Raw genomic sequence first — 13,305 nt, 5'->3', positions numbered from 1 at the left:
TTAGGATTTCTGATTTGTAGAATTGGGTTTTCAGCCATTTTTTTCAGTGCTGAGGGGTTTTGGAATTGGGGGACGAATTGCTTTACAATGAGCTGAGGAGCAGAAGCAGTTAGGAAATGACCAGTATCTCAGCCAAGTATGTTTCTTACACCTCACCAAGCTTCAGCTTGGACTCTGCACCCCTCTCAAAGGAGACGGATACTGTACCCAGCGTCTGTTAACTGTTTAATTGTCCATATACTAGGGGACAATAAGTTAGAAATTACGTTTGCCTCGGGTGGGGAAGAGGGAAGGGTACCAGGGCTTGAAGGTACCATCCACAAAGTGCCCTGGAAGGTAAACAGAGGAATGGACTAGACCTCCTCAGCAGGCCGTGCAGCGATGGTTGCTGCATGAGGAGAAGGTGGACCGGAGGCGAGTCCCTGGAAGATAGGTTCAGCCTTGGGGTAGGTGTGGGGGGAGAGAGGAGGGAACTGCCTGATCTGTCCACCAGATCTCTCTTCCTTCACTGTTCATAGTCCCCGGCAGTGTAGATGTTGAGAGCGTGGAAGCTGGTGGCCCGGCTGCTGGGGAGGGCGTAGGGCGTTGCCCGGGAGCGGGCTCCCACGTAGATGCTGTGATAGGAGAGGTGCTTGTAGGGCAGGGCCCCTGATGCTTCACTCAAGGGTCGTCGAGCAAGGCACATATCTGGGAGGGTGGCGGGTGTGACCAGGGGTGGGTGCTGCAGCTGGGAGGCTTCTCTGAAGAGGGAAGGAGGGAGGTGATGATTGCTGGCAAACCCTAGAAAAAGAGAAGGAGTTTAGAGCTGAATGACTTCCCTGGCCAACCAAAGTCAGTCCCTACACAGCATGACTCAGTCCTGGAAATATTTAAGTCTGCCACTTCTTTTTCTGATCCTGCCAACTCAATCCATTCTGTTAATCAGAATGGAGAAGGCTAAGCCACGAGTGACTGAGAAATTTGCTCCAAACTTCCACCCCTGCGGTTTACCTCCATTCAATCTCACTAAGAGCCCAGGATCTCTGCAGACTATGCCATGGCTTATACTATAGCACGGCGGCGGCTGAAAAGCTTCTCTCAGGTGGTTGTGGCTCCATATTTGTAGCAATATCGTACGCATACACTAACTGCATGGTTTGGCTAGGTCATGTGGTTGGTTTCTATACCTGTGGTTCTCTCAGTGCAGATGTGGCACTTGTTTAGAAGGTGACCATGCCACCTTGCTGAACAATGTAATTGCTACTCGCATGCTCTACTGAGATCTCACAGAGAACTGCATGAATATGACTATACTGCAGTTAGGAAAACCAAAAAACCAAACTGCATATGAAGAAAGGCATAGTGAGCAAAATATCCAGAAGATCATAGGGTGAGCAAGGGAGATATTATTTGTTTGTTAATGGCATTTTTATACCACCTAATATTTCAGACATCTCCAAGATGTTATACTACGTATTTTTGTCTTTCTGTATTGTAAACCACCCTGTTATCCTCGGATAAAAGGTGGTATAGAAATAAAAATAAATAGAATTTAAATAAAATAAAAATAAAAGAGATGTCAAAGGATACAAAGAGTACTGAGAAGCTGCTCCCTAGTCACTGGAAGTCCTTACTTTGCAGCATTCCCTCTCATTAGAAATTATTGCATATATGTTTCTTAGCTAATTTTTGCACACATAAGCACCGGAAACTCGAGGGACAGGAGAAAGTTGAGATTATTAGCATCAAACATTTAAGTTTGTGCCTGAGAAAAATCTGGACCAAAGTCAAGAAGGAGACCCTGCCATCTCTCCATAGCCCCACCATGCCCTGTACCTTCCCATGGAGTTCTCTACACGCAAGGCTTACTTACCGTTTGCTTTTTTCACCTTACCCTTTTCTGTGGTTTCTTGAAGCTGGGCTAAGGGAGCCGCACCCCCATTCCGAGATAAGCAGCCTAATAGTTGTCCTGGTGAGCCGGGCCTAGGCAGAAAAACAAGACGTGCACTTCATTGGTGATGGACTTTGTGGAAATAAAACTCAAATAGGACAGGCAGAGCTATAGAAGGTGTTATTGGGAACAGTCCCAGACTTGGCTGCCTCTTCTCACTGCCATTATCCCTCCCATCTCTTTTTGCTCCACTCGGTAGAGGAGCTGGATGCAAAAGAGGACAGGCCTCCTGAACCTTTGTTTAATAGCTGTGCAGAAGAAGGCATTTCAGCCTGTGTAGGTTGCTACACATACCAGAATTCCCTCTTCTATGCACACATTAAGGGGCCACAAGCCTTGTTTTCCCTGGCTTGTGGCCACCCTAGCTATTCAGGTGGCACACAGATTGTCAACACATACCGGCCGAGAATTTCCAACCCAGCGTTTGTTTCTAAAATGCATCTTATGCCTGTCTTCCCCACTCAGAGTAATACTTCTCTAAAGGTACAATTTTATATAAACTTACCTGGTAGTAAGCACCATTGTATTCAGTGGTGCTTGCTTTTGAGTAGCCAGGCATAGCAGTTGTGTATAGCTTGCCATAAGTGACCAGCAATGTCATATAAGTGAGTGGGTGGGTGGGCCGGTGGAGGGATGGACCTCTCACTTCCATTGCTAGTCTGCTTGGTTTCCATGCTTCCTGTGGAGGAAGGGAAATCTATCCCCAAGTTCTATTAGCCTGTTTGGTAGAAGACAACTTTGATTTTACAAGCCTGCTTAAAAGGCTTTGGAGGAGCTGGTCTTAGCCATCTAGAAGCTAGTAACTTGTGGGCTTATTTACAAGGCTGATGGGTATAGCACTGCAGCTTGAGAATGGAATTTGCTCTGTTTGCAGCTACATCGCATAAGAGGCTTATCCCTCCACCTGTATTTGAGAAGGCAGCGCCATGTGCGGAGACTTACCAGTCATCTGGCTCACACTCCCGGAACCCTTTTGCGAAGGGGTTGCTAGCAATTTTCAGCTGTGTGATCTGCCGAGAGAATGAATGAGTTTTCAAGTACACACATTTTCCCTGCCGCTCCCTCTCTTTCTATAGTGGAGCTGTTGCTCTAGCTACTGCCTGAGAAAGCAACACCAGCCATGATGTTACTACTGTGGTGCATCCCGATCTATGTCACGACCCTATGAAACTTAAGCACACTGCTGGGAGCTCTTTGAAAGAAGAGCAGGATACATGTAGTTAGCATTCAATCCCAGGACATAGCGTTGAAGCTAAGCAGGTCTGGGTGTGATTAGTACCTGGATGGGAGATGACCTGGGCACTACAAGCATGCCACTTTGGATTCTATGAGGGATATAGGTGGGATGTAAAAAAGCGAAATGGATATTTGTACATTGATTTGTCCGTGTATGTTTGCTTTTTATCCTTGCAACAATCCTGTGATATAGGTTATGTTGGTGACTTAAGGCTACCCAATGAACGCCATCTCAGCTATCTCTATAAACATTACAGCACATTAAACAATTAAAGGCAAACATTGTAGTAGTTATTACGGCACCGTGAAAAATGCATTGGGAATGCTGCACAGCTTGGATTGCACAGCAAAAGGTGTCAGTGTATGCGTAGATCAATTTGCCCGTCTCCACCAGCCACACTTAGTCCTGTCCCAATCCTGACTCTCTCCAATAGGCCAGCTCTCCCATGTGATACTGATTAGTGTGACCAGAGGGCTGTGCATGCGTGTTCTCTCACCCGGTGGTTCTGATAGGCTGTCACTGCCATGAACTGAGTCTCCGTGAAGATGAAGGACTTGAAATTCTCCTGGGCGTAGCGCTCGCTATCTGGCCGTGGATCTACCACCACCACATGGAAGCGTGGCTGGTACCTGTGCATGGAGTTCAGGATGATCTGTTTGATCAAGACAAAGCGACATTTCAGATGGATGTTCAATACATGGGCTCTCATTTAACAACTCTCGTTTACACACCCAGGAACGTCAAACGACTCCCACACCTCATGCAAATGTATCCCCTGGTGGGGATTAACAAATCTTGAGTGGTGCACAGTGTAAGTGGGAAGTCCCATAAATACACTCAGACTCTTGCAAGTTCTTTTCATTTTAAGTAGTAGGAACATAGGAAGCTGCCTTAAAAGGGAGTCTCTCCAAGCCCAGCTGGAGATGCCAGGGACTGAACTTATAAATATCACCGGGTTACATTTATTATGTTACATACGATGCATATTTTTATGCTCGCTCCCATTTTTCTGAGATAGGAAAACTTGCAGGGAAGCAGTGTTAACCCTGATTTGGTTTCCCTCCCTTCAGGTACAACTAAATACAGTGCCACCAGGTGACTAAACTGTATAATGACACTATCTGCAAAGACTTCACAATTAACTTACATGGCCATTGTCATCCATCAAGTTGTTGGTGAGCTTGAGCTTGTCAAAGGAGACAATCTGCCTCATCCACTGGCCTCCCTTGGCAGGGGAGTCAGGGTGGAAGTGAACCCGGCCAGGTGTAGCAGGATCTGCCTTGCCAGCTACCAGCCAAGCGGAGCTGTGGAATGCGTATCTGCAGGGGAAAGGCATTATGTTGAAGAAGAAGAAGAGTTTGGATTTGATATCCCACCTTTCACTCCCCTTAAGGAATCTCAAAGCGGCTAACATTCTCCTTTCCCTTCCTCCCCCACAACAAACACTGTGAGGTGAGTGGGGCTGAGAGACTTCAGAGAAGTATGACTGGCCCAAGGTCACCCAGCAGCTGCATGTGGAAGAGCGGAGACGCGAACCCAGTTCCCCAGATTACGAGACTACCGCTCTTAACCACTACACCACACTGGCTCTGTTTGAGGCAGGCCGCTTCCTTTCCTACCTGATTGAGGACCTGCAAGAGTTTGGGTGGGTCTACTACGCTTGCCTTGGTGTGCAGCTATATATAATTCCAAACTACAGTTAAGGGGGGGAATTCCAGTTTGTTTTGTTCTGTGTATAGAATTCAAGCATATTTTTATGGGACATTCTACAGCAAGGTAAAACAAGAGGCAGGATTCATGTATAGCAAACATTCAGACTGAGAGGCTTAACAACCATGAAAATTTCTGAGCAAGCATTTTCAGTGCAGGGAACAGCAGAAGCTGCAAGGTCAGAATAGCGAAAAAGGAAAATAAACGGAGGGAAATTGGAATCTTTGCATGCAGTACTGCATATAACATATTGAATTTTATCCTTCATGTGCACCATAAGTTCAGAGACCATCTCGGCCACCATTAACTAATTCCAGCCCAATCCCCTGTATGTTCTTGGTGGGCAACTAATACTGGCAAGGCGTCACATTGACAAACCGTACTTCCCTCACCCAAAGGGGCCTGATGCCAAGTGCCTCTGGGATTGGCAACAGAGAGCCAAACCTGGCCAGAGTGTTAATGCAAGAATGCATGCTGTTTTCCTGCAGAAACTTTCCACGTGCAAATCCCTGCTACATATTACGTGGTGCAGAAAACCGCTGGGCTGTTTTGTGTGTTGTTAATGTTTTATCAGGGTTTTCTTCTGGCTTGAAACCCTTCTGCATTCCTTCTGTAGTTTCCTCTCCCCTCCAATCTCACACATCCTCATTCACCAACCCTTAAACTCACTACACACTTTCAAACTCCAAACAATACGAGAAAGAGAAATAAAATAAATAAATAAATCAACCATGGCACTATTAAAGATAGTAAAATTAATTTTAAACCTCCCTCAATTAAGTTGCTTTAACTGTTGTAACCCACCCTGGGACCTTACGGTGAAGGATGGGGAAGAAATCTCTCTCTCTCTCTCTCTCTCTCTCTCTGTGTGTGTGTGTGTGTGTGTGTGATGTCTACTCCAAATCTATATATCTTTTTGTGTTCTACCAAACAGATGAGTCCTGGCTCAGTGCAAGGGTGGAGTTGACTGTATTCCATTATTAGGCTGCTCTCCACCCCTTCTAAAGGATCTAAATAGCACTTAGTTCCCATTAGGGATAGTGGTTAATTTGTACAATTAAATCCCACCTTGAAGCTACTTCTCATAACTCTGATGGGGTCAAGGGGTTATTGTGGGGTAACTTAGTGATGAGGGAAGTAGTGCCTTTTAATTTTGATATTTCCTTTATTACTACATTCCAGGGCAAGATTTGAAACTTGATTCTGGAACAGAATCTCAGCTCAATTTAAGGCTTGATTCAATTAGCACTCTACACAAAGGGCACAGATTTTTTTATATTATTCCATTCATTTGATCAACATAGGAACCTGTACATATCTGGAATACAACAAAACAGCAACAAGCAGATCCATGTAATAAATCAACACATCTCCTGCAGGTTTAAAAAGTCAGGGTGCCTCAGTTCAAAACTCCCTGCTCCTACCACTGAATTTATAGAAATCCTTCCATTAACGCTTATCAGGCCTAGCCATGCCTTTTGAGTCTCACTGGCGCCTAGCTTGCTCTCGCTGGCTGGCTAACTAGCAGAAATGGCTCCAAACTCATTATCCCAGAGCCAGGCCCAAGCCATACCGGTATCTCTTGTCATCCAAAGGCACAAAGTCCATGAGCAGCACATAATCAGCCAAGGGATCCATGCCGGATATCTTCACCTGGAAGGTGGGGAACATCCTCCTGCCACAAGGAGAAAGGAGTTTGCCGGGTGATTCTGCTTTCCCACTGCCCGCTAACCTCCATCTTACCCAGGGTAGGGTAGAGGTAGCCAACTGTGTGTCTTCTAGATGCTGGCGGACTCTCCTCAGCCCCAGCCAGAATAGCCAGCGGTCAGTGATGTTGGAGACTGGCAACATCTGGAGAACATCACATTGGCTACTGCTGAGGGAGATGCCCAGGGCCTTTTGCAACAGGCTACAATAGCTTGAGGCAGGGTAGGGAGGGGCTGCAGTCCTTAGAGCAATGGTTCGTGGTTTCTTGCCCATTGTGGTGGGAAGCCCACCTCAGGCTTTGTTGTAGGGGTGCACAATAAACACCCTTGGATCACACTTTCCCTGATGGTACACAGAGAGTTGTGGTACAGTTTGTAACCGTAGGAGTTTGCTCCATTTAAATAGCAGACCTGCACATTGTTTTGGGCTGTGGTCCTGGGAGTTGTCTGAAAGATAATCTCCTTCCCTACAAACACTCCTGGACATTAAGAACAGCAGAGGGGGCTCTACTGGCTGTTCTGCTGCCCTCAGAAACTCAGGGTGGAGATGGTCCAGGAGAGGGCATTCTCTGCAGCAGCCCCTAGGTTGTGTAGCTACCTCCTCATATAGGTGCGCCTGGCAGTTCGGCTATACAATTTTCAGCAAATGCTGAAGAGGCACCTCTTTACTCTGACCTTTGATACTTGAAATATATAGTTTAAACATCTGATTTTGGTGTGTACCTTAAGGTGAAGGGCAGCTAAATAAAAACAATCCCAAATGCCTGAATGAATGGGTATTCCATTATATAGGGCACATTATTAAGGTCATTGTAATTTCGTGTTACTCCTTAATGTTAGACTAGTAAAAGCTAATAAGGATTACTGTGGTTCCTGTTTAGTCACTTTATAGATCAAAGCTGTGTTTTTAATCCTTAATCCTTGGACCAAAGAACATTATACCTACCGCCCTGCCTTGGTGACAATCATCTCAGTGCCAAGGCTATTGAACTCCTCCCAGAGACTCCTCATCTCCAGTTGCACAGTGACGCCAGAGACACACTGGTTTTTCCTGGCCAACTGGGAGCTGACCCCTTGCTTTGCTGCTCCCTCCACTTCATACTGCTCAAACTCTGGTGTTGTCGCCAGCAGGCACGGTGCTCCCACAGGGCTTGGTGAGAAGGGGCAGCCATCGGACGTCAGCACACTCAGGCTTGCGGCGATGAATGCTGGGGATGGAGAGAAGGACAACTGGCATAATGACTATATTATGACTATGTATGAACACAGGAGGCTGCCTTACAATGAGTCAGACCTTTGCTCCATGTTGTCAGCACAGACTGAAAGAAGCTTTATTAGATTTCAGACAAGGGGACATTCTTAGCCCCACCTGGAAACGCCGGGGATTGTTCCTGTGAGCCGTTGGCATGCAAAACAGATGCTCTACCACAGAGCTATGCCCCTTCAGCTCTGACATGAATGGCTGTAGCTCAAGAACTGTCTGCCAAAGGAGGATGCTGACTCTGAGGCTACTCCTTCCCTGCAGTTGCTTCAGGCAGAGCCATAGCTATGGCGGGGAGCACCAGCTAGGTTCTTTGCCCTGGGTGAAGCATCCAGAGGGGTGCCATTGAGGCTCCCAGCCTGTGTGTGTATGCAAATGTGCATGTGTTTGGGGGGTGCCAAACTGGGATGAAATAAAGTTTAGTTTCACCCCTGGCTTCAGGGAAACAATGAGGGCTCAGCCCCCCAAAATGACTATTGGGGGAGAGAACTGGGCTCAGAGATATCACACCAGAAGGTCCACATGTGTGGACTGTCTTTGAGCCCAACTCTTTCCTTCTTCCCAGTCTGCAAGAGGGGTGGCGATAGATGGCTGACCGGCCTCCCTAGAGTAAGGGCTCATCAATGCTTTCCTTTGCTCCGTGCTTTCTAGGCACTTGTCTGGGCTTGCCAAGTCGATCTCCGAGCAGCTGGGTTTTCTTGTCCTGGCCCTTTCCCCAGGAAAACCGTGCTTTGCCACTGAATTGGAGCAAACAGAAAGCCACAGAAAACCCAGTTACCGTTTGCTCCAATTCATTGGTAAAACACCAGGACAAAAAGCAAAGCAAAACAAAACTCTGCTCGGACAAAGACCTGGAAAACTCAGACCTGTGCCTAGAAATGTGACACAAAAGGGAATGTGGATGAACCTTAATTCTGCCTGGCTTAGAAGCTCCCATGCACCCATACCGTGTCTCCTCAGACCCATGGCTAGTACCTGCTTTCCAGTGGCACGAGAGAAGTGTATGGCTGTCCTGCATGCTCTAGGCAGTTTAGAGAGTCCAGTAATCCAACGCTCCACCCCACTGACACCCCACCTGACATCTAGTTTGGTCCTGTAACTCACTGCCAAGGCCAGCCCTCACATATAACAGGGACTGGTGTTGGTGGGGCTCTACTTCAGGCAGCAAAATGTCTTGGGTCTGCACTTAATAATATTGCTACAGGGCTATGCCACTCACTTAACTGCTCTGGCTGGGTCAACAGAATAACAGCGCAAACGTGCCAGTGGAGCCCATCTGGCACTCCTGCCAAAGCATCTATACCACCCGGGCATTGTCTCTGCCCCTCACCATCTTGGTATGCTGCAGCAGCTCAGCCAGAGGGAGATCAGGCGAGTGGCGCAGCCTCACTACCCTGTCCACTGCTGCCGGCTGCAGTGCTTACCTGGGTGGGCATGAGGTCCACAGGAGGCATTCCTCCTGGGAACTACGGGGTGGGTGGGAGATTTCAACCCACAAGTCACACACATCCTAAGCACCGCAGCATCCACCTTGCTTCCCACCCAGGGTGCCAAAGAACCATCAGCTTCATGATCCAAGTACTTAGCTAGAGAGCAGCTCATGGAAAATTTACCGGAGAAGATGCAGCTCTTCAGCTATGTTGAATGGCAAGGCAAAAGAGCCATGAATGCAAAGCTCCTAACCCACTTTAAGGAATCAAGAGGTCTCTACAGATGTCATGAAATGCCCAAAGAGAAAAGTAACAGGGTCCAGAGCACCGATGGGTGCATGCCTGGCTCCTGCAGTGCCAAGCAGGCTTTACCTGACATTGCCCGCGATGCTGGGATGACTTCGGGTTGTTTAGTTTGGCTCCTCTCTCTCCGTCTCGCCACGTCCCCCTTTGCAATGTTCTGAACTGAATCTCTGGGATGGTGCGAGCAATTTTATTTTCCTTCATAACAGGGTTGGGGGGCAGGAGGTGGACCCACGTCAGCCAAGACTCCCACTCCCTCCAATGGGAAGCAAGATGGGGAAATGGGTGGATGGGGGAGAGGCTTCGCTGGGTGACATGGCAAGACCAACAGCGCACGCTGGAGGCATTTGAGTAGCTACACGTGCATGCAGCAAATAAAATGCACAGCGATTAATGAGTAGGATGAGCAGGTGGCTGGGAGCAGCAACCCTGGGACCACATCCTGGGCCGAGACAATATTGCTGAAGCCGGAGGGTTAAAAAGGATAGTGGGTGCAACAGCTTTAATTTGTTGTTAGTGTTCCTCAGTGATCCTCATAAAAACCAAGGTGGAGGTCTTGAGTGACAGAAGGGTCAAAGTCTGTAGCATATAGACAAGAGGGGACAGGGCTACGGGTCAAGTTGTATAGAGGAGGGTTGTGGTTTTTTGGCAGTGCAGCTTTTCTTACTGCTGGAGTTTTAATGATGTGATGAGATGCCCCTGCTAAATCCCTCTTCTGTGTAACTGTTTAGGGCACAGGAACTCCCATCTTCAGGAGCACAGGATGAACTGTTTGATGGAGGCAGCTTGTCAAACCACTGTGGAAAATGGTCTCTGAGATGCCTCCCCCTCCTTTAAAAGGGCTGTTTAGTGAGATGGGAGGGGAAGCATGTTAGGGGGTGGGGAAGCCGTGAGGAGTGGGGCTGGGATCAAGCTGTGAGGTGTAAAGCGAGGAAGAGTTGGCCAGGTGTGGGGGAAGAGAGGTTGGCAGCAGGGTTGGCAGGTGGAGCAAAGCAGGGGTAACAGCTTGCAAAAAATAAGAAGAACAGTATCTGTACATTTTGTCTCATATATCAGACTCTGCCAGTGCTACAGAATAAACATCCACAAATGTATTAATTGAACATTTGATAGATAAGGTAAAGATATGTACAATTTTATAACATGCAGAGAACAATATGTGCAAAGAAATCAGAGAGGGGAGCTGAGGGAAGTCCTTGGTGTGGGGAGTGGGAGGGATGGGGGGAAGGGGGGAAATAATGTAATTGATTATTTGGACTGATAATTTGTTATGTTGAAATTGTTTAATAATACTTTTTTTTAAAAAAAAAGACTCTGCCAATGCTACAAACGTACTTTTTAAAATGAAAGCTGGGAATCTGGAGATTATGTTTCCTCCAGGAGGTGCAACTGTCCCCTGTTGCCCCCCCCCCCACATGGATGCCCACTACTAACACACAAAGCTCCCCACCTGTCCTCTTCCTCATGCCCTCTCCAAGCATGCAAATAAGGATGCAAGAGCAGCAGCTGCCTCCATTTCCCTTGCCCTCTCCTGCTGGGCCCAGAGGGAGAGGGAAAGTGGTTGGGCAGTGGCAGGAGTGGCAAAGAGGTGGGCTTGCTCAGGGGGCAGACAGTGAGTGAACCCACATGTGCATGCAACATCAAGGGGCGGCTTGCATTCTTCAAGTAGCCATCCCAGATCAAGCATGGCAGGAAGACTTACACAAGAGGCTCAGTAGGCTAGTGAGGGAGCCATCTTCCCTTCCTCTCCTCCTCTCCATGCTCAGCCCTCAGGCACAGGGCCATGGTCTTCCCCTCCATCCATCTTCCTCCTGCCAAGCTGGCGACAGCTGCTCCTTGTGCCTTCTCACACCTCCTCATCTTGCCGCTCAATACCTGCCGGGGAGTTATTAGAGCTGCCACTGCTGGTGACAGAAGGAGATAAATGGGTAGTAGCTGAGAAGTGTGCCCCCTCGGCAATGAGACTGTGAGGGAGGCCAGATCTGGGGTGGGTGTGATGGTACTCTTAGCATGAGGGAGGAAAGGATGGCTCCCAGAGAGCAGCAGGCAAGAGAAGTCCTTACTGAGGTATTTTGCAAGGAAAGAAAATAACATGAAGGATGGAATGGATTCTATTCATTACAGGCCCAAAAGAGTCAATGGTTTCTCCAGGAGTCCTATGCTGCAGAAGAATAGGGCGCAAGTGTCAATTCTACCTATTTCTATCGCTATAAATTTGAGCTGGTTTATGGCTTTTGAGTCTTGCCTGTCACCTCTGGTCAGTTTAAGCTGCAACCCTATGCACACTTACCTAGAGAGGGTCAGCCCTACCACTAGGTGGAGTGAGGCAGCTGCCTCAGACAGCAAATGCTAAAGGCACAGGGACTGGAGGCGAGGCATTAGAAGACATAGTTGTGTTTGTTTGCCACATAGTTTGCCCTACACCCCAGCTGTGGAGGACGCTGTCCCATTGCCAGTGTTGAAGTAAAATTAAACTGGTTAGCTTCTGTATGTGGAAATGAGGGAAGGCACTATCTTGTCCTTTGTTTCAAGAAGCAAAATGTCTTGGACCAGTCCTGTAGCTGGTAAGAACACAGACTCTTTCCTACATGACACTGTTACCCTACATGGAGATCTTCCATATGACATTGTTTTGTGTTTCCCAACCAAATGGTAGAAAATTCCACTAATGACTGGAATCTGTGGCTAGAAGACAATTCTTTTGCTAGGAGTGATAGTAGCTAAGGGCACAATGATGTTTCTCAATGGGAGCTCATGGTTGGTAGCTACCTAGAAATCTTGTTCATTCATTCGAAGGAGGTGGGAATCAGAACTTGAAGCAGGAGACCCAAAGCTAGTGGAGGGGATATTGTAAAGTGGGTGCATTTGTGTGAGAGAGAGAAGAAAAAGGCATTTGTGGAGTCTGGAGTGAGACAAAAAGAGAGCTATGCTCGCTGAATGTACTTTGGGGTGCAAGGCATCTTTCTCGGGCAGTGTTACCCATGCAACTTCTCATTGCTCAAGGAAGTGAGGGAGCATGCAAGAGTGTTTAGAAATATCTGTTCATTAGTAAGAAGGCAGAGCAGTTGTAAACAGTGTGAGCCCCAAAGCTGCATCCAGTTTTGGAACATCATCATCAGTCCTTTTTTCTGGGGGGGGTCGCAGGCGTATGCATACCCCTAAACATTTTGTGAATCTTTGTACTTTTGTCCATTTACTGTATTTATTTCCCTCGATTTGATCTATAAAATGGTGGTTTTCTTGAGTCAAAATGAGAGTACCCCAAACATTTTTTAAGAAAAAAAGCACTGATCACCATTATCCATGGACCTCAAACTGTCGACTAGACAGTATTATATCTTATCCTTTGTCTAGGACTAGATTCTAGGGGGCTGGAGTGCACAACTCAGGGTGCTCCCAGGCAACATGGTTACTGAGCATTCATCCTGATTTGTTTACAGGGTGGATAGGCAATGTCAGCTAGTTAATGTGTGGGCTTCTCGTGCAAGACCTCCCAATCAACTGGCATTGTGCAGCCTGAATTTGCCAATACGTGATTGAATCCCACCTGAAAATAGCAATAGTCTGCAAATGTCCTGCAAGTGTGAACCCAACCACTCAGGCTGGGGTGATTTCATACTTAATCCCTAGCAATTATTCTTAATTTCTTGCCCAGTTTGGGTTCTTTGACTCAGAACTTAAGACAGGGCAACATTTTGGTGCAGATGCAGTGTGGTCCATAGGTCACT

The 13,305-nt window shown here is 47.4% G+C and overlaps 1 protein-coding gene across 1 annotated transcript; it reads right to left on the bottom strand.

The window, feature by feature from the left end:
• Positions 1-76: 76 nt before the first annotated feature.
• Positions 77-11,377, bottom strand: TBX10 (T-box transcription factor 10). Its single transcript, XM_081003534.1, has 8 exons — positions 11,280-11,377; positions 7,530-7,791; positions 6,451-6,552; positions 4,315-4,486; positions 3,664-3,819; positions 2,873-2,940; positions 1,874-1,962; positions 77-780 (listed from the first exon to the last, which is right to left on the bottom strand). Exons 1-8 carry the CDS (start codon positions 11,335-11,337, stop codon positions 506-508), a joined length of 1,182 nt encoding a protein of 393 aa, XP_080859660.1. The 5' UTR covers positions 11,338-11,377; the 3' UTR covers positions 77-505.
• Between the last annotated feature and the right edge of the window lie 1,928 nt (positions 11,378-13,305).

The sequence above is a fragment of the Podarcis pityusensis genome (assembly GCF_964106645.2).
Source record: "Podarcis pityusensis genome assembly, chromosome: 1".
Taxonomy (NCBI): Eukaryota; Metazoa; Chordata; class Lepidosauria; order Squamata; family Lacertidae; genus Podarcis; species Podarcis pityusensis.
The sequence above is the reverse complement of the archived record's forward strand: the minus strand, read 5'-3'. Positions and strand labels throughout refer to the sequence as shown.